The sequence below is a fragment of the Rhinatrema bivittatum genome, chromosome 7, assembly GCF_901001135.1.
Source record: "Rhinatrema bivittatum chromosome 7, aRhiBiv1.1, whole genome shotgun sequence".
NCBI lineage: Eukaryota > Metazoa > Chordata > Amphibia > Gymnophiona > Rhinatrematidae > Rhinatrema > Rhinatrema bivittatum.
The window spans coordinates 243555172-243576491 of record NC_042621.1 but is presented as its reverse complement, the minus strand read 5'-3'; the positions used below and the strand labels follow the sequence as shown (position 1 = coordinate 243576491).

General features: G+C 39.4%; 1 protein-coding gene across 5 annotated transcripts in view; it reads right to left on the bottom strand.

The window, feature by feature from the left end:
- Positions 1–21320, bottom strand: part of LOC115095816 (transcription factor COE3) — a 343530-nt gene that overhangs the window by 97737 nt on the left and 224473 nt on the right. For all 5 annotated transcript variants that reach the window (XM_029610002.1, XM_029610004.1, XM_029610005.1 and 2 more), the window contains exon 8: positions 3823–3964. In XM_029610002.1, the coding sequence (XP_029465862.1) occupies positions 3823–3964 (142 nt within the window). The remainder of the gene's footprint in view (positions 1–3822; positions 3965–21320) is intronic.

Sequence of the window (21320 nt, the reverse complement as noted above, 5' to 3'; positions counted from 1 at the left end):
GTGATGGTTGCTAGGCAAAATACACACCTACCTTCACTGCATATGAACGAGATAAACAATACGTCATAGGCTGTAATGACTCTTGTGCTCAGAGCGACCTTTAATTATTATATTTTTGTTCTCTTTTACCTTAGTCATTATTGTAGAAAAACAAATTAGTTTATTTTTGAACACTACAGCAAATTCATAAATTAAGTTCCATTTTTGATGTCTGAATTATATTTCAGTGATCATCACTACCTCCCTCATTCATTTTTCTGAGTATGCAATGTATCCTTAGAACTGTGTGAAAAGCAGAACTAGAGTATATAGTATAAAAGGATTTCTTATCAGATAGTCATCATACAGCTTTATTTAATTACATTTGTGTATTATATTGTATGCTATAAAGAAAGATTACTTTTATAGTTTTATACACGAAACATCAAAATGTTCTATTTAACACTTTATATTATGAAAAAATGTTTTCTACATCTATCTTATATTTAGAGACAAATTATTATGTACTGCTTATTTAAATGGGCTCTATAGTGTACAGAAAGTGGAGTGCAGATATGTCATATAGTCGCTTTTCCATTTTACAAACTGGTGTGAACTCACTGTAAATACTACAGTCAGGACTGGCCTGCTGGCTCACTGCAGATGCATCTGAATTAGCTTCCTGTCTCAGGTCTTTCACTCTCTGGGTCTGCCAGGGCTGGGGATGCCGCAGAGGCAGTACTCACAGTCCCTGGGGGGAGGAGGAGGTAGTCATAGTCATCATTCAATGGTGACATCCAGTGGCTGGATTTAGGGACCATGTTGCAGGTTTCCAGGAGCCCAGTGCAAGGCCCCCAACAGAGGACTGTCATTGCCATCACTTGCAAAGAGTAAGTTGCAAGGGGATATAAAATAGAGGGGAAAAAATCCCCAGGGAGTTGTGAATGAAGTCTTATGGTGCCAGATCCCAGCTCTGGTTTTGGTTGAGCCTCATAGCTCAAAGCAACAGGAAGAAGCGCCAGGCCAAAAAAATTACACTTACACAAATTTAGTGAAAACCAGCTCAGTCAATCTTATTGGCATTTCAGGATATTTTGTGAGAATAAAATTCTGATAGGCAGCCAAAATGAAACAAGCGGAAAGGTTTAATGGAGTTCAATATATCTTTCAGATTTTTTAGCTGAGGATGGGAGTTTTCAAAGATATTTTTTTCCTGATTTTTCTAGTCACCAGGTAGTTCTCCTTTGTAGACCAAACAAGAAATCAACTACATTGAAAAGTTGGAAGAAAAACTATTTCTGCTGTTTTTTTCATATAAAACCCCTTCAGCTTTCACCTATTGCAGGAAAGCTCACTGACAGGAAATCAGCTTTATAGTACATTCTTTATAAATTCCGGGGGCTGTGCACTAAAGTTTAGTATGCTAAGACCAATTAGTGTGCATGCTAAATAACATGCTGTACATTATCTGGCTTTAGTATACTAAATGTGTGTCTGAGGAAATGAGTGGGTATGCACATGTATATAACAGAATATCATATACAAACTGGATTTAGTAAATGCACATGAAATAGCATGCACTATTTCATGCACGCTTGCTAAGGCCTAAAATTTAAACTAGTTTCAGAATGGGTGTTAAATATTATCACTGGGGGTGGTAGGGGCGTGGCCTCTGTGCTCCAATCAATCTCTCCTGACTCAAAACACAAGGACTTTTTGTGCACGGATCCCCAACACACCTGAAACAAAGCAGGGCTTCCATGCACTAATCACCCCCACTCCCCCTGACTCACAGAACAATTGATCTCTGTACCTTGATGTACCCATCCCACTCTTCCCAATTCAAGTGCAATGGGACTCCAAGCCTCCAACACCCCTAGCCCCTGACACAAAATGCAAGAGGACTCCTGTCCCTATGTCCCCAGCACCTCCCAACTTAAAGCACAAGGGGTTTCTATGCTCTGCTCTCCACCACCTTCCACCCCTCCAAGTCAAAGCTTATGGAACCCCACCACTCCACAGAAAGTGCAAGGGGCCTCCATGCCTGGATCACTTCCCACACTCAAATCACAAGGACCTCTGAGCCCTGATCAACCCTCTCCCCTCAGCCCATTACCAAGTGCTGCCCCTCCTACCTCTTCCACTGATGCCAAAGGTAAATAGGGGCAGGAGACAGTATGATTCCCTCCTGCACTGCTACCACTGACTTCCAAAATAGCACTGGCTGACATCTCATGATCCTTTGTCTCACATATATGCATGGTAGAAAGGAGGTAAGTTGGTACTAATTTCAAAGTCAACTGGTAGCAAGCAGGAGGGACTCATGCTCTCTCATGCCCTATCTACCTTTGACATCACTGGAAGGAGAAGGTTGGGGAATACCTGGTAGCAAGAGGTAGGGAATTGGAGTGATTTGAACATGGAAATCTCATGCACTTTTGGGATAATTGGGTCACAATAGTCCCTTATCGCGTGCGATACCAAAATGGGGGCGGAGTTGGCCCCGGAAGAGGAGGAGTCGGGGCGTCACCGGGGCCGACTCCGCGAAGACGCTGCAGATGACGAAAAGGTAAGGCCCTTTTCGCGTCCGAGTTCGCGCCCAATAGCTACACCTCCTATGGTGGCGCTATTGGGTGCGAAACCGGCAGCGATCGCACCACGACGGTGCGATCGCTGCCGGCTAGCGCGGGCCCGCCCCCTGTTTCGGCCCCCCGCCCCTCATTCCCTAAAGTATCGCAAGCCTGTGATACTTTAGAAAATGAGGCCCGTAATCTCTTTGAGTCAGTGGGGAGGGGTTTTATCAGGTTATGAGAGCCTCTTGTGCTTTCTGTTGAGGAATGTCAAACTAATTTCAGAGGAGGGAAATGAAATCCCTCTGTGCTAAGTGGCTCTTTTCCTTTGGACTAGTTAGAATGGGGAATGTCAGGATGCAACTATCATGTACGCTATACGTTTTAGGGTAGCTATACAGAGCTCATGCTAATTTTCTGCACTCACTACAGTGGCAGCAATTTACCACCCATGCGAAAATATTTAGCACAGCTCTCATTAAAAGTTATTTTAGCATGCACACAAATCTTTTAGCATACTATTGAATGGCCAATCTTCAAATTCCTCATAATGCTTCCTATTTTCCAAGGGACTCTCCCCTTAAAGTTTCCCTGTGAATATCTGGTGGTGGATGAGGAGTCTTTATTCCACATGATTTGCAGGTACAAAGTACATGAGATAAAGCAGGCACAGGGATTTTAAAATTAAGTCCTCATGCATGCTTCACCAACCTGCCCTAACCTCGTCTCCCAGTGCCACCCTGCACTGCTGACAATGCACATACTTTTCCCCACATGGAGGGGGGGGGGGGGAGGGCAATTTTCAAAGGGGACTTTTCTGCAAGTAAACATGGGTTTACCTGTATAAATCCCTTCAAAATTGCCCTCCTGGTGTACAGGCCTCTATGCTATGCTTTTATCCAGCCATTAAAACTCACACACATAACCTGAGAAAGGACCACTAGATTAAGGGTTATGGCAAGCCAAAATAAAGAAATTAAACAGCAAGAAAAGCTGGCAAGCAAAGTAAAGCTTTAAAACTCAAGGTACTGAGAAGTATGAAAAACTGGATGAGAATGCAAAACTTTAATAAATGAAAGGAAGTGAGAAGCAAGGAGAGGTGATCTGCATATTCACTGACATGGACTCAGGTTTGTGCACTGCTCGTTTTAAAGTGATGCCTAATTTATGAAAAACGGATGGACTAAGATAAAAGGTGTTCAATATAAAAAATAAAAAATATAATGGCAAAAAAAGCATTGCAAATAAAAAAGACATGCAAATGTGTGCCTACCATTTTCCAGATAAGGAGTCGTACCTTCTGAGGGGTCAAGGCGGCGAGCCCGCCTTCCATGTTTGGAATTGTTGTGCACAAACATGTTGTCTGAGACAGCCAGGACATGGCCATCCACATTGACTGTTGTTGATACAACAACCTGCAAAATAAAAACAATGATAATTTTAAAACAGCAATAGAAATGTCAAATGTTAAAATAAAAATAAGGGATTTTATTTTTAAATAAAAGTTTGCTATTTCATTCAGGGTCCAAGTGAGTTAACTAATTGGGGTAATTTTTTTTTTAAATCACTATTGTTTCTTTTCAAAACATATTACATTAATTAAAGTTTAATCTCCTATTATACTAATAAATTAATTCAATCCAGGGAAATATTCATACAGTGACTAGCCTCATAAACACCCCTCTAGCCACTTATTTTAAAAGCATCTGTTTTGATTGATCTATTGATATATTGATTACCTAGTTTATCTAATTAAAATTTGTTCACTTGAGACTGTATTCAAATGAATGACTTGTGTGGCTTTCAAATCACCGCACACTGATTAATAAATCAGACCTCCCACTTCCTATTTTCTCTTCTGTAAAACCGCTCTCCAGGTCAATTTTACAATTATGTTTAATGTCTGATAATGAACATTTCTGCATCTGAAAAGAATGAGCTGAATATAAATAGTGAACGTGTTTTCAGTCCATGAAAATTATCCCTTCCCAAGTTCATTTGGATGGTGATTAACCCTGGTATGTCAATGGAATTTCTGCCTTTATTTCTGAGTGAAAGACTTCCATTCTTGTGTCAGGGCTGAGAGTAGGGCCAAAGAAGAGATGACGGTAGGGGCCTTCTTCCAGCTGCTTCTTAGAACAGGATGAAATAGGGCACAGTGGCACAGAAAAGATACACAACCTTCTTGACAAAAACAACTACACAACAGAATTTTTAAAATTTATCCCACAAATGGCACCCTATTGTAGATAAAATTAAAATTACAGGTTCCTCAGGGGAAACTTCTTTCCAGAATGACTGTATCAACTGGTTTAAACTGCTCATTTATAAGCAGGAGTTTACTTTAAACAATTCACAGTGATCACTCTGAATTTCATTTCAGATCTTCTAGCACAGAAATGAGGGTAAACAAATATTTTTTAGATGATACTTTTTCTTGGACTTAATACTTTTTTTGACTACCTTTCAAGAGTTATGCTGCCTTCATGAGGTCAATGAAATAATAGTGTGGTTTCACTAAATTCTAATTGTAAGTGCAATAGGCTTTTTATTGCTCCAAAACAGAATCTTTCTTCAAACCAATGGAAAATTCATATAAAAAAAGCCCAAGTCAGAAATAGGTACAACAAGCTTTCGTGGATTTCTCTGGATATCATAAATTCATATGACACTGTGTAAAGCAGGTATAATTTAAAAAAGTAGAATAAAAGATTCATTGAGATCATGGTATATAAAGGTTCACTGTAATATAGTAATTCATTTCCTTTTACCCTATTCACTTTACCCACCCCCTAAAAAGAAACAGTTTGCTCATAAACAGCAATGCTTCTTGAGTGGAACACACAATTTATTGTCCTCCTCTGAAACAGTCATTTGTACCATTCACTCTCTGGTTAAACCAGTACTTCCTTTCTGGAAAAAAAAAAAGTGCCAGTACTTAAATACAGGATACATATTTTATTTGAGGGACCATGGGGGAAATCAAGCAGGTAGAGGTAAAGGTACCGGTACTCAGTACCAGCAAGAACCCCCTGAAAAAAGTCCCTGGTTAAAACGGGGAGGTTATCAGAAGGAGTAAAAGAGTGTCTCTGAAAATCTGAGTTGTTCTCATCCACATTTAGCAAAAGTTATAAAATCACGTCTTACTCTAGCTGGTCTACTTGTATATAAATTGTATAGTTATCCAGAAAATCATTTTTTCATGTCTTTATATTATTATTATGATTATCGAATTTTAGTGTTTGTGAAAAGTGTTGAACTGATTGTACAAGAAAATGAGGACCTCAGTTTATTTACAGAACAAGCACAGTATAGGCAGTGGGAACTTTCCCATAATGCCTGCCAAGTGCTACACTTCTAGGAGAATGAGAGAGATGCAATTCAGTCTATATCCCTGTTCAGTTTTTGGCTTCTCTGCTAAGACTACTAACAAGGGTGCAAATTAATGCCAATTTATTATGATTTTATTGTCAGTGATGTGGATACCTGTGCACTGGGAATTAGACTGAGACCATGACTCATTTCACATATCCACACCAAATGGCATTCAGCTGGTAATGGCTTGTGGTTACTACCAATCTGAGCCAGATTTGAATTTGTGACCTAGAGGTGAAAGGTTTTGTAAACACCCAACAATCCACCAAGATATCCAGTTCCCTTCTTCGACATGCCAACCTGCCATCTCTACTTATGAAACAAGAGTCATAAAATTGCACCATAACCTAGCTGGCCCATTTGCACAGCAATTACACAGCTATCTGGAAAATCCTAATTTGTATGTTAATGAAATCCTTGTTTCTTAAAGCAGTAGCTTATTGACTATGGAAAGCAGTACTACTGCAATACATAGCAAAGTGTTAATATTATTATACATTCCTTGGCCATAGCATAGTAAAGACACAAAGATAGGTATAAAAAGATAACTGCTTTTGCTCTGTCACCTATACATAGATTAGTCACCAAGGGAAAACAGTGCAATTCAGCACAAAAAAAGTAGACAATCTAGGAGTAATTTTCAAAAGGATTTATGCAAAGAAATCTTGGTTTCTGTTTATAAATCCCTGTTTGTAAATCATTCTGGGGTGTATGCGCATAAAAGCACATGCAAAACATGATTTCTAGCATTCTTTTACATGCATAGTAAGTAAGTAGGCATTCTGTGGGGTGGAGTTGAAGGATTTACATGCACACTTTCAAAAGTATGCTCTGGAGCAGGTGTGACTTGGTGCGTGTATGCTACAGAGGGTTAAGTATACACTCGCAGATTTTCAAATCAGATTTATGTGCTTACATCTGCTTTGAAAATTCAGGCTAAAGTCTGTGAATAAGAAGTACTTGCAGATTTAAACTTATGAGGTTGTTTGAAAATTATCTTTTAGGTGATTTGTTTCTTTGCACTGATTTATTCCTGAAACATACCTCCAGATAGGTTGCTGAGAAAGCAAAACGAGCTGAAAATACTGTCCACGACCTGACATATTGTTAAGTACATTTAAATACTCCAAAAAGCAGGGAGATTAGCTAAAGAGACCTGTGGTTGTCCTTCTAGTAACTACTAGCTCCATTGCGACCACAAAAATCACTCGTGACTGATGCTTCTTTTAGTGATTGGTGAGACAAAAAGGACACTTCCACTTATTCTAGGTTTGACCTTCTGCTCTGCTCATATGGATCAATATCACCAATGCCACTCGAAGCAGAGATGCATGAAAATGGAAGCTTGGCTACATTATTTTTAGGGAACATTTCTTTGTGCTACATATCTTTGCTGTGGTTGGCTGGCTGGGTTCTTGTAGCTTAAGGTGTCTGTTTATACATGAAAACAACTGTTATTTGTTTTACTCTATGGTTAAGCCACAATATTATTTAGAAAAGCAAGTTCATAGATTATAATTTTAAGATGAATATTATTAACAAAACCATTCTGGAAATTAATGACAATTGTAAATTTCATTTAATCCAAAGTTCATATATAAAAGTGAAAATTTGCTGACAGATATTTCTTTGTGGGAAAATTAGTTGTAAAACTAAGTATTAAAAATGGCTTTAGTAAGATATCATTGTTATATGTTATGTTGATTGACAAAGTATAGTCTAAAATCCAACACATTCCATGAGGTTTGGGCTGACTCGCACTAGAGCTGATATTCAAAATATTTATCCAGCTAACGTCAGGTTGTAGCTGAGTAAATCTACCTGTGTAAATCTCTCCTTCAATTTGCTAAACTTGTGCAATTAAAATTGCACAAGTCACACAAATTCAGCCAGATAAAAAAGCAGATAGGTTATAGGCATCCCTGAGGCAGGCTTTCAAATTTAGCCATTAAGCATAATATTCGGTGCTAACCAGCTAAACTAAACAAAATAATCCTGGTTGCACAAATGGCAGGCCTAAATCTATGCACATATTTTGAGTGGGTAGATATAACTAGATATTTATTTATTTTAATTTAATATACTGCCTGAAGAAAATCATCCAACTGTACAACTAGTTGGGTAAGTGCAGCTGAATATCTGTGTAATACCTAATCATTTTACCTGCTCAGTATATTTTTTACTATAGATCCTCTAAGCTAATGTTACTCAGCAAATGAGAAAAGTTCTCTACTATTCCAGTTCCCTAGTAAACTGGTGAATCAGTTCAGTATAATGACTCTAAGCATGATTAGGCCTTCCCATAGGATAAGAAGAGGAAACTTCCAGCAATGGGAGGTTAAATGGGAGGTATTATATTTTAAGTGACTGAGTGCCACAGGTTAGCCTGTCCACCACAGCAGAGCTGCACTGATTTGGAGAGTGCTCTGCAGCATCTAAGGTGGCCGCTGGTAAAAGGAAGGTTAAAAAATTGTGGGCCATATGAGGAGCTAAAAAAGATCAAAGATTGTTAATATGAACTCATTTTTGCATGCTTTGCAAGTCTGTGAAGTTGTATAAGTTTTGGCAATTTAAGATGGCTACTGTTCCTACTGAGGGTATTTAAAGAGGGCATGGACAATGCAAGAGCACACAACCCCACAGAAAAGGGATTCACACTTGGAATGAGAAATGCAAGTTGCTATGTGTTGAGAGTGGACCAATGAGCAGAGCTAATGAGAGATGAAATCCAGCTTTTAAGCAAACAGACTGCATCCAGGAGCCTCATGCTTGTGTAAGCAAGGAGACAGTGATTTGAACACTATTGTGCCTAGGTCAGAGGAGATGTCTGCAGCAGGAAGCAGGCCTGTAGGAGAGGAGGTTTTGCAAGCCATGGAAGCTGTACCAGTTCTTCATGGGCTGTGTGCCCCTTTAGTGGGCCGAGGAGCATCAGAGAGGGGACCTGCAAAGTGAGAGAACTTCCAAATACAAATGTAGCTCCTGAAAGCCTCAGTTTTGAGGATGGCGGTGAGATTGAGTGGTGCAATGGTTGCATGAGCAGATTTGGTTTCATCCACCTGTTCCAGCCCAGCAGTCACCCACCCCACATAAGTTGAGCATTTGAAGACATGGGAGGTTCAAAGCAGGGCTGGTACTGAGGCTGCTTCTATTGCCTGCAATAATCTGAGATTCATATGCTTAGATCCACAGACAGGACTTCCAGATCTGAGAACCATGCAGGACTAAGCTGTCCTTGCTTTGGGGGCCTTGGTGAAGGAAAGCTTCAATTTGGGTATTTTTCCCAGTTGGTTCATTGCTAGCCTGGAGCCAGAAGACGTTTTCTTACCTAGAATTGTTGGTAGTTCATTGAGAAGAAGCTTACTTGGGTTGCCTAGAGGAGGAACCCTGGAGTATGACCCAGAGTTGGATTTAATTTCCATTCCTGTTCCCACTGAATTAGTGAGGGACCCACAGACTGAGCTGGTATGTCTAGGACACAAGAGGGAGGAGGGAGGAGAGAAGGTGATGCAACTTGTCTATGAGATCTGGAAATATCACTATCCTCATGTGCCTCTGGTTGTGATGAATATAGTGGAGGTGAAAAAGGAGTTAAATGTAAAATGAAATTTATTTTCGAATGAAAAGAGACACTTATAGATCTTTCCCTAAGGATCATCCCTTAGTGAAAGTGGAGTGGGATGAGAGACCCCAAAGCCTCTCAATCACTAAAATTTTTCCAGGAGGTGCATCAGTGAACATTCCTGATTCCATCTGGTGTTCACAATCAAAACTATTTCAGTTTCTACAGATACAAGAAATGATCTGCTCCTGTTAAATTGTTGCAAGAATGTCCGGTTTTGCATCCAGAGAAAATCAAATGAAGAAACAAAGATGACATAACTTTATCTTTGTCTGTATTTTGTGTATTTTGTTTTTGTTTTCTCTGCAGGTGTTGAGATAGCATCAGTCATCTGGAGAATGGACATTAGAGAATGTCTGCTTTTAAGTTGTTGGACTTTAACTTGTGTTTGATAAGGGTTGTCAGATTCCTAAAGTGGAAAGCCTGCTCCACCTAAAGCGAGCACAAAGATAAGAACTCTCTATAAGTGTTTACTATTTAACTTACCTGATGATCCTAGTTTAAAGCAAATCTACTAGGGAGGTCTTTAAACTTAGATCATAGGTGGACAAAGCCCTAAGCTATATGAACTTACTTGTCTAAAGTTATCTGGCTGCATGTAGCCAGATAACTTAAAGGTATCTGGCCTTATGTAGCTGGATAACTTAAAACTTAGGCTATATTAAAAAATATATAGCCAGTTAAGTAGCACTGTATTAAAAAAAAGGTGCAAAGGTGTGCTGTGGGCTTGCGGCCTGATAATCACCGCCCCCTCCAATATTTCAAAACTAGCCCTGCTGGGCTGAGCACCCCTAACTTCCTCTGAAGGATTTTAATAAAAATTTGCGGGGTCCACAGCTCGGTCCCTTATCCTCTTTCCTACTTTTTCTTTTTAATTGTCGTTTTAGAGATATGTAAAAAATGGGGGATATTGGGAAACTCATAATTTCTAATTTCTATATATTCTTTATTACTTCCATAAACATTACAATAGAGGCTTTTCAGAGCTATAAATTTAAAGCAACATGGAACTGCCATAATTCTAACTGGAAAATAATTCATTCCATATAACACTTTTCTAGTAGTATTTCCTTCCTGCATATTTCAAACAGTTCTCAGACCACATATGCCAACATATAAGAAGAAATCAAAAGAAGGTGTATAAAGGCATACTGAGGACCCATCATCCATGACTACACAATACAGGGTGATAGTACCCCACCAGATGTGGAACATCTCCAAGATGAATCTCCAGAACATTTGCCTCACATGATGAGGATAAAGCTTCATCACTGAAGAAAGCAGATACAGTGTCACATGTAATGAAGAAAAACCAAATAAGTTCTACGAAGATAAAATAAGATCAAACAATAAGAAAAAGTTTTGGGATGTAGAAATCCTTGCAGGTCTGAGAGGGTTAACTGCAAATAAAAGCGAAAAATAACTGAAAATTATAATGCAAAGGTGGAATCCAGGCTAAATTATGCTGTTCAGCCAAAAACTTTCAGCAAAGTATAAACAATGTATCTTACTTGTTGGCTGACACAAAGATATGTCTGGTCATTGTGACATATTCATCTTAGGCCCTGTAAACATTCTAACCTCAGGATTGTTTATTCATGTATGTTCCATAAACATAGCCGCTATGGTTGTGAGTTTATAACATACAATATTTGACATTTTGTAGCAGATGCATATATTAGTAAGACACAAGATAGAGGAATAAGTTGTTGTTATCTTGGATTGTGGAAGACCTGGTGAAAACTAATGGCTGGATTTTAAATTGGCCACATGCGTAGAAATCGCCACTTACGCTCACGGCTGGGCCCTGCGCACTGCGTGCATTTTAAAAAGAGCCCAGCCACGCGCGTAAGTGGCAATATATGCATTAGTGCCTGGCCCTGACAAATGGGCGGGCTGGATGGGTGGTCCAGGGGGCAGGTCAGGGGGCGGGCCGGGCAGCGCCATTCCTCGATGTCCTGGAGCCTCGCTCGCTGGCCGACTGCTGGCACGCGCAAGTTACTTCAGGTCGGGCCCTGAAGTAACCTGTAGAATAAAAGGTAAAGAAAAGAAAAGGGATTTGGAGGGTGGGGAGGAGAGGGGAAGGGGAAGGGAGGTTAGGGTAAGGAGTAGGAAAGTTCCCTCCCAGTCCGCTCCTAAATTGGAGCGGACTGGGAGGGAATTGAGGGAGCCCCGATCTCATCGCCGCATGGATTTTGCAAAATTTTATCCCCTCTTGCGCACGCTGCCCGCACATATGTGCGCGGATTATCAAATCCGGCGCATATGTGTGCACTGCCCACATATTTTATAACATGCATGTACTGGTGCGCGCATGTTATAAAATTGGCGCACACTTTTTAAAATCTACCCTTAAGCATCTGAATATTTCTGTTGTAACATTCATGAAAATAAAAAGAATATACATGTAGCTGCTATCTTCACAAACCAGACAAGATGGACTTAGATGAAGAAATGTGGGAATGGAGGAAGAGAAAAAACAAAGGAAGAAATCATGAGGGCCAGAAGAGCAGTAAAGGACACTTGTATTACATGGAACAATTAGTGAGCACATTATCCATCAATGTACTTGTATCTTATCTATGCAAGAATGATGGTTCTCAGCTAGACCAGAATACAACAAATACATATAATCCAAACAGAGTAGAGTTGCTAATGGTATTGCTTGCCTGCTGGGAATGGCTTGGGACATGATACTAGTCACAAGTAAACTGAGGTGCTTTTACACATAAGATAAGGTAGATAAGATGCTGCTATATACTTAGCCTCCAAGAGGTATTTCAGAATAGAACCTGAGGTGATGCTACAGATAGGAAGAGTTCTGCACAGAAACAGGAAGATAGAGCATGCTAAGAGCTATTACTACAACACTCACAAAATTGCTATGAAAGTGAAGATGCTTTTCAAAGAGATTTCAATCTGCTGGTTGTTGATTGGGACATTCCAGCTGAAGTGTCATCTAGAATCAAGGAGATCCTGGATTTCTGCAGGAAGAACTATTCCGGTAAATGGTTAAAGTAATTATATGTATGGGGGATGATAGTGGTCCTGGTGCTTACAAAGGGGGTAGTGTGTTTCTGATGTTAGAGTTGGGGAACACTTGGGTTCTGGTGATTACCAGATGGTGTGGTTTAGAATTAAAGCACAGGCAGTGGTGTTTCATTCAAAGGCGAAGGTCCTGGGCTTTGTTAAGATGGCTGAAACCTTAACTGCATTGGATAAGCTAGGGGAAGTAAAAGAGCAATGGGCAAAACTAAAAGTAGCTTATAAGTACAACACACCTCTTTGTAAAATAAATAAAGATAAGGGGAAAAAGAAGTCATTGTTGTTTTCTAAAGAAGTACATGAAAAGATAAGGGGAAAAAGCTTAGGGTCTGATTTTAAAAAGCATTTACATGCATAAAACTGGGTTTTACTTGAGTAAATGCACTTTACTCGAGTAAGTGGGCTTTTGAAAATTGCTACAATATATGCCATTGAATTGTCAATAGGATTTACTCGAGTAAATGGCTTTTGAAAATTGCTACGATGGCATGTTACATTTACATGTGTAACTCCTTTGAAAATTCACCTGTTAACATTCATAAGTTGGCAGAAAGAGGATGACTGGCAATATCTGAAAAAGCTAAGAAAAGGTGGAAAAGTATTCAGGAAGGTGAAGGCGCAAATGGAAGAAAAATATAGCCAATACAATAAAAGATGGGTAGAAGACTTTTTTTTAGTTATATTAGTAAAAGGAGGGCATTGTAAGACTCAAAGGTGAAGGGAAGTATGGTGATAAATAGAGGCTGACAAGAAAAAAGCAAAATTGCATAAAAAATATTTCTGTTCAGTATTTCCCGAGGAAGGGCTTGGAGCAGGACCACAGAAAACTGCCACAAATAGGAATGGAATTGAGGTAGACCTCAAATGATTTTCAGAAGCAAATGTTCACAAGGATCTAGCAAAACTTAAAACAATAGGGCTGGATGGGATACATCCCAGGATATTGAAGGAAATTAGGGACGTGCTGGCAGCACAGTTGTCTGACCTTTTCAACAGAGTCAGCAGTGGTTCCAAAGGACTGTTACAGGCAGACAGGCAGGCTCCTCTTCACAAAAGTGGAAGTAAGGAGGAGTCTGAGAACTGTAGGTCAGTTAGTCTGACCTTGGTGGTGAGTACATTAATGGAACTATTGCTACAATAGAGGATAGTGCAGTTTCTGAAATACACTGGATTTCGGAATCTGAGGCAGTATGGTTTTACTAGAGGTATGTCTTGTCAGACGAATCTGATAAAATTCTTTGACTGGCTGACCAGAGATGAGCACACTGGATCTAGTGTATTTGTATTTCAGCAAGGCCTCTAATACAGTTGCACATAGGCAACTTATAAACAAACTGAGGGCCAGATTCATTAAGACTTTTCTCCCATTTTACGTCTATGGGGAAAATCCTAACTATGGGTCCAAAAGTGACTGATGAATAGAAACTGGTTCAGTGGGAAGCAACAAAGTGTAGTGGGGAATGGGAGTTTACCAGTGGTGTGCCACAGTGATTTATCTTTGGTCCAGATTTGTACATTTTTGTAAACGATATTGCAGAAGGGTTATCAGGAAAGGACTGACTTTTTGGAAGATGTGAAAGATCTAGTGAAGCTTGAGGTATAGTCTAGAGCAGTGTTGTTAACTGTATGGCCCAGCAGCCAGTAGTGGCTCCCTTCAACCCTGAGTGCAGCTCCCTGACTCTCTTCTTCCATCTTCTCCAGAACAACTGATCTGTTTTCTTCTAGCAATGTATAGCTCTCAGTGAGTCTGAGCCGCCCAGTACCGGAACTCCCATGCAGTCCTTGCAAGACTATGAGAGAAGCACAGGAGTTCAGGCACTGTGTGATACAAACTCACTGAGAGCCAAGAAGTGGCAGAAGAAAACAGATTAGCTATTCTGGAGGAGATGATGACAGCAAACCTCCAGAGAAGGCGAGAGAGGATTAAGAAACTGGGGGGGAGCTGACTTGGAAAGGACAGAGGTGCATACAGGATGGTGGAGGCTAACTGGTGGGAGAGGTGGATGGGGAAGAGAGTGTATTGGGAGAAGATAAGGTTTGGGGGAGAGAAACAGAGTGAGGGGGGATCAGACTTTGTTTTAGATATGCAAGTTGCTTTGAGTGCATCTGAGTAGCCAGACCAGCTTCACTGGAGGGGTATCCTTTTATGTCTAGGGTACTGAACACTTTGTTCAGTGATGAACCTAGCTCTCACTATAAGGGTTTTTGTTTGCTATACTATCCCTCACTTAAAAAACAGTAAAGATCATTGGTCTAACATCTGACAGCTAAGATTTAATGGTACAAAATACAGGGTCATTTGGGTTGCAAAAAATAAAAGGAGCAGTACAGGATAGGGGGTAAAGTTCACAAGAGCGGGATCTGGAGGTAATCATATCTGATGATCTTAAGGTGGTCAAACAGGTAGATAAAGAAATGGCAAAACCCATAAGTATGTTTGGATGCACAGACAGAGAAACAGTAAGCAAGAAAAAGGAGGTGATATTGCTTCTATAGAAGTCTCTGATGAGACCTCATTTGGAGTACTGTGAATGATTCTTGAAATGGCACCATTCAAAAGGATATAAACTGAACAGAGTTAATCAAGAAGGTTGCTGCAGCTCAGTGGTCTTCATCAAAAAACATATGGGATCAGACTTAAAAATTTAAACATGTATATCCTAGAGAAAGGATGGAAAGCGGGAGATATGACAGAGACATTGGCAAGGAATAAATGCACAAGAAGTATGCCTCTTCCAACAGAAAAGAGGCTCCAGAATAAGGGGTTTTGGAATGAGGGTGAAAGAAGGTAGTCTTAGAAGTACTCTAAAGAAATATTTCTTTACAGAAAGAGTGGTGGATACTTGGGGTGGGAATTCATTTATAGTGAAATAGGAAATTAAAATGATATTTCCTATTTTATTGTATTCATGGGAACACCAAAAACAATAGAAAAAACACAAAATTTCATGTTGTTTTTCCTATTGTTTTTGAGAGGGAGAGCCAAATAAAGAAGGTTTTAAAAAAAAACCTGCTCCAACTCTTCTCATATGAAAATATCAAGCCCCCTCACAAAAGACCCCCTTGCATACTCTCCAGAACCCCCCCGGGACTCACCCCAAATCCTTGGTGGTCAAGTGGGAGTTCAGAAGCAATCTCCCACTCCTGGGCTGGTGGGTGCCATTAGTTAAAATGACGCTGGCCCTCCTTTGCACCTACCATGTGATAGGGGCTGTCCAATGGCACTGGTAGCAAGACTATGAGAGAAGCACAGGAGTTCAAGCACATGATGTACTTAAGGAAACGTAGCCCAAATTATAGCTACTCAATGCAAGGTTCCACATTAAAAGTCACCATTCAGGAAAAGAATATAGGCGTCATTGATAATACATTGAAATCTTCTGCTCAATGGGCAACAGCAGCAGAAAAAAAAGCAAACAGAATGCGTGGAATAGAGAATAAAACAGAGAAGATCATAATGGCTCTATATCTCTCCATGATGCAAACTCATCTTGAGTATTGTGTGTAGTTTTGGTCACATCTCAAAAAGGACATGGCAGAATTAGAAAAGGTATAGAAAAGGGTGACCAAAATGATAAAGGGATGGAACAATTCCCCTATGAGGAAGGGCTAAAGAGGTTAGGACTCTTCAGCCTGGAGAAAAGATGGCTGAGGGGAGATATGGTAGAGGTTTATAAAATAATGAATGGATTGAAATGACTAAATGTGAATTGGTTGTTTACTCTTTTAAACAGTACAAAGATTATGGGACACAGTGAAGTTACTAAGTAGTACATTTAAAATTAATATGAGAATTTCTTTTTTTTACTCAAAGTATAATTAAGCTCTGGAATTTATTGCCAGAGGATGTGGTGAAAGCTGTTAGTATAGCTGGATTTAAAAGGTTTGGACAAGTTCCTGGATGATAACTCCATAAACCATTATTAAGATGGAGTTGCAGAAAGCAACATGGAATCTATCTACCCTTTGAGATCCTGCCAGGTACTTGGGACCTGGATTGGCTATTGTTGGAAACAGGATACTGGGCTTGATGGACCTTTGGCTTGATCAAAGATGGCAATTCTTATGTTATTTATTATTTATTTATTTGTTTGTTTGTTTAACAGGTTTCTATACCGTTATTCGAATAGTCATCATAGCGGTTTACATAAAACTGATGTTTTTAAAGGATCTTTAATGTTCTTAAAGGATCTTTAAGGGAGAGGAAGGGACTATAAAGCTAAGCAGGAGATGTGCATGTGCTGGGCTATATGGCCTCTATCTGTAGTTAAGTTCTAAATTTCTATACAATCTCCGAAGGAGATACCTCCAATTTAAGGATTCTACTTTACCTGGTTCATAATTAATAGTGAAAAAAAGTTATTTAAATTTGCTGTTTGATGAATAGATGTATAAAGTGGGGGATAAAATCATAAAATACAAAACTTGTTCCAGAACAAATTTGGTCTCCTATATACTCATTGTGACATAATTACTTGTGTTTTATATATTGTGCTGTCATATCAATCTTAATCCTTTTTTTGCTTTTTAGAAAGAAAGATCCAATTCTGAAGGATGCCAACCTCCATTAATTTTCATTTTCCTTTTCATAGAAACCAGTACCAGTGAAGGGAAAGTATGTTTTTTTTTCCTTAGGATGAATCATTTTGAGCAGTTTCTGATCTGCACAGGTGACCAACCAAATTAAAAGGCAAATTTTAAAAGCCCTGCACACACCAAAACCAGGAGATATACACAAAAGTCAGGCCGGTGACTGCTGAGTGGATTTTAAAAGCCGCCCATGGTTGCTTGTGTTTCCCTCTGAGCGCACAACAAAAAGTTTCTAAAAAGGGGCAGAGTGTGGACATGGACTCTAGGGCCTGGCCAAGAGATGTACACATAAATTCTTATGCATTCTTGCATGCGCCGGAGTCCCCTGCCACGCACATTTACTTCTGCTATGGATGGCGTGTAAGTATTAAAACAAAAAAATCTAGGGTAGTCAGCAGGGTTTAAGGATTGGGCTAAAAGGGGGGAAGGAAGGCTAATAAACTAGGGGACTTTGGAAGTCCTATCCCTTAACTGAGTGAACTGGGAACGAACTGGAAAAAACTAGCTATGGTGTCGCATGCGTCCCTTGTAATATTCCCCCACTTACGAGGTAGAAGTGTCATTTGCATGCACATGTGTGCATCCATTTAAAATTGTGGGCACATGTTCGCGTGTCCAGGCTATTTTATAACATGAGTATATATACGTGCATAGTTATAAAATGGACGCATCCCTGGACACGGGTCAACGAACGTGCGCACATATGCGCCTGTTTAAAAGTTACCGTCCCTGTGTTTATTTTGGGTCTCTAAACCAGAGATCTAATGTAATACATTCAGGAGAATGTATTTTCCCCAACCCAGGGACTATACTAGAATTTGAACTGAGCATATTTTCTGTAAACCAGATTTTACAGAATATTTTTTGAAGTGATTTTTCTGACTGTCTTTATGAAAATCATTTTTTTTGTGTATTGAAGTGTATTATTGGCTTCGGTTCAAGTATAAAAAAAATTATGGCCTAATGGTTAATGAACAGGTTAGGTTTCTCTACTGTCTACTCAGAGGAACAGTGATTTTCTTCACAATTTTTTCTTGGTACAATGCTTTCAAGGCATTTTTTGATTTTCTCTAGAGCTCATGGGTTCCAGAACCCTATGTTTACATCTAGAGGGACTGTAAAACTTTGAGCATATTTCTATTTTTCCACTTTCTTTTAATATAGATGATACAGTCTTTATTTTGATCAGGTACTGAATCCTGTGTTGGTCACAGTGGAACTGGGAAGGCCACTAGTGTGTGATACCTGAATGTGTTTTTTATCATCAAGTTATCACTTGATTTATTTAAATGTATTTTTCTTCTGTAATTTGATATGTTAAAGCAGGGATAGCGAATGCCAGTCCTCGAGGGCCGCAAACAGGCCAGGTTTTCAGGATATCCACGAGCACGCATGAGAAAGATTTGCATCCAATGGAGGCAGTGCATGCAGATCTTTTTCGTGCATATTCATTGTGGATATCCTGAAACCTGGCCTGGTTGCGGCCCTCAAGGACTGGAGTTCGCCATCCCTGTGTTAAAGGAAAAATATGTTTACCATGTTGTTTTCAAATATTTTCTCTTTTACTGGCAGTGGTGAGCACAAGGTTGACTAGCCTTCCCATAAAATAAAGAGAGGAAAATTCCAGTAATCAAAGGTTCCACGGGAGATATGCTATTTTGAATGACAATAAAGGTCATCCCCAAAGGGTAGATCAATAGTCAGAATATTCATTGCCTTATAAAAGTCTTCATATCCTTGTACGTTTTTCATATTCATGTCCAAAAAATACAAATTAAAATGCCTTAAGTAGGACTTTGTTTCTCTGATCTACACAGCATACTCTTCCAAAAGGTTTGATTGCATAATTCTTCACGTCACTTGTCACAGCAAAGTCAAATTAGCTCCAGTTCAAAAAATTGCCATAACAAGGCACATACTAAGCTAAATAGAGCCCACCATCACAGCAGCTGAGCTGATTTCAATATGCCTGGATGAAGAATCAAGCTGTTTCTGTTGTATAAAAAGTATTTGAAGCAAAGGTCAAAATATGGCAAATAAGAAGCTGCTGAAAGAACTCCAAGATAATGCTATTCAAAGGTAAATTTAGGAGAAGACTATAAGGAAATTTCAATATGTTTGAATATCCCTTGGAGCACTGTCAGGACCATCATTGTAAAGTGGAGTTTGGCACCACCAAGACATTGTGATAATCAGGCTGTCCCTCTAAAGTCAGCAGCCAAGAGTTAAAGAAATTGCTGCAGAAGTCACTCTAAAAGAACTAGAGGTCTCTGCCTGACACTGGGGAAAATGTTGATAATTAAGATTACTCCATAAACATGGCCTGTATGTGAGGATGGCAAGAAGGAAGTCACTGCTGAATAAAAGGCATAAGATGTGCCATATGGTATTTGAAAACAAACATTTAGAGAACACTGCACACATGTGCAAGAAGGTTTGTGGTTTTATGAGACCAAAGTGGAACATTTGGTCTCGATGGTAAGCAATATGTCTGGTATAAAACAAAACAGCAAATCACCCTGCTAACATCATCCCTATAATAAAGAATGGTGGTGGCAGCATTATATTTTGGGGATGCTTTTGAAGATCGAGGGAAAGATGGACAGTTCAAAGTACAGGCAGATCCTGGAGGCAAACCTGTTCCAGTCTGCCATAGACCTGGGACTGGGGAGAAGATTCACCTTCCAGCAAGACAATGACCCCAAGTACAAAGTAAAAACAAAAGTGGAGTAACTCAGCAAGAAGTGAATGTCCTTGAATGGTCAAGACCTGAATGGAATAGAAAATCTGTGGCAAGATTTGAAGACTGCAATCTACAGATGATTCCCAGACAACTTGAAAGAGCTTGAGCTCTTCTGCCAAGAAGAATGGGCAAAAAATGCACCATCTGGCTGTGCAAAGTTGGTAGATGCTTATCCTAAATGACTCCTGGCTGTTATTGCTGCAGAAGAAGCATCCATTAAGTATTGAATCAAGGGGTGTTGTAAAAGTGCCTCAAGGGGTGTCTGTGGTGATGGTGAAAAAGCAGAAGGACAATGGCAGCATAATAAAATCTGAAACTATCAGTTTAAAAGCTGTGAAATGCTAAAACATACCAAAGTCTTCATTCCATCCCTGCTCTAGGGGTCAACTTACAAGAATATAGCATTTAGCAAATTTTAGGTTGAAACATTGAAAAATGTTAACGTAGTAACTAACTCATTGGTGTGCAAGTTTAGAAAAGGTGATGTATATAATCCACTGTAAAATCTCAAGAACTCAGAGTTCTGCATTTGCCTTATCTTGCTATGGTATTCTGCAGTTCTCCTAAGATATCTTACTAATAAAGATTTTTCGGTAATAAGTGCTTACTTTAACAGTAGGCAGGGCCCACAACAGTGTGAAGATTTATTTATTTATTTATTACATTTATAATCCACAATACCCAACATTGTTGATCTATGCGATTTAGAGTGCAAAAAATACATAAACGTATTCAGTCAAGACTTTTTTGTTTTTGTATTCTTAAGTACTTTATTATTTCTATAATTGTTTTTTCATGATGAAAGTGTAGCATATGTTGTGTAAATCAGCGAAAAAAACCTTTATTGCATTTTGATTTGTACTTTTTAGACTTTCACAAGGCACTTAAGTGACTCTATGAGTCACCATGTTGGAGAAATCTTCTAGGGCATGAAAGAGAGGCAGCCAAAGCACTGTGCTCTTCAGGGCTCCTAGGAGAGAAAGGACAGCTGATTTCTCATCCATCAGAAGAGGGGTTCTCTTTCCTGTCACATTTTAGAAGTAGGTTATAGGAGGGACCCAGATGAGTACCAGGAGGGACCTAGAGAGCTGTTCCGGGAGGGTTAATATTCCTAGGTCAGTGGAATAAGAATCTCATCCAGAAGGCAGCTCTCGCCAATAAGATATTTAAGATTATTTTTCTAAGTAAGAGAGAAAAGGAGAAAAGGAGATCTGTGGGTCAGATCAGGTTTCTGAGGAGGAGCATGGCCTATTACAACCTTCAGAAATCCAAATCCCACTGATTTCTTTCAAGCAGCATGAGGAATGATTTTTTTTCTGGAGGCTGAATTGCTTTTCTGTATTTTGTATTACTGAACAGCTTATTTTTGCCTTCAGTAAAATGAATTTTATTTTGGAAC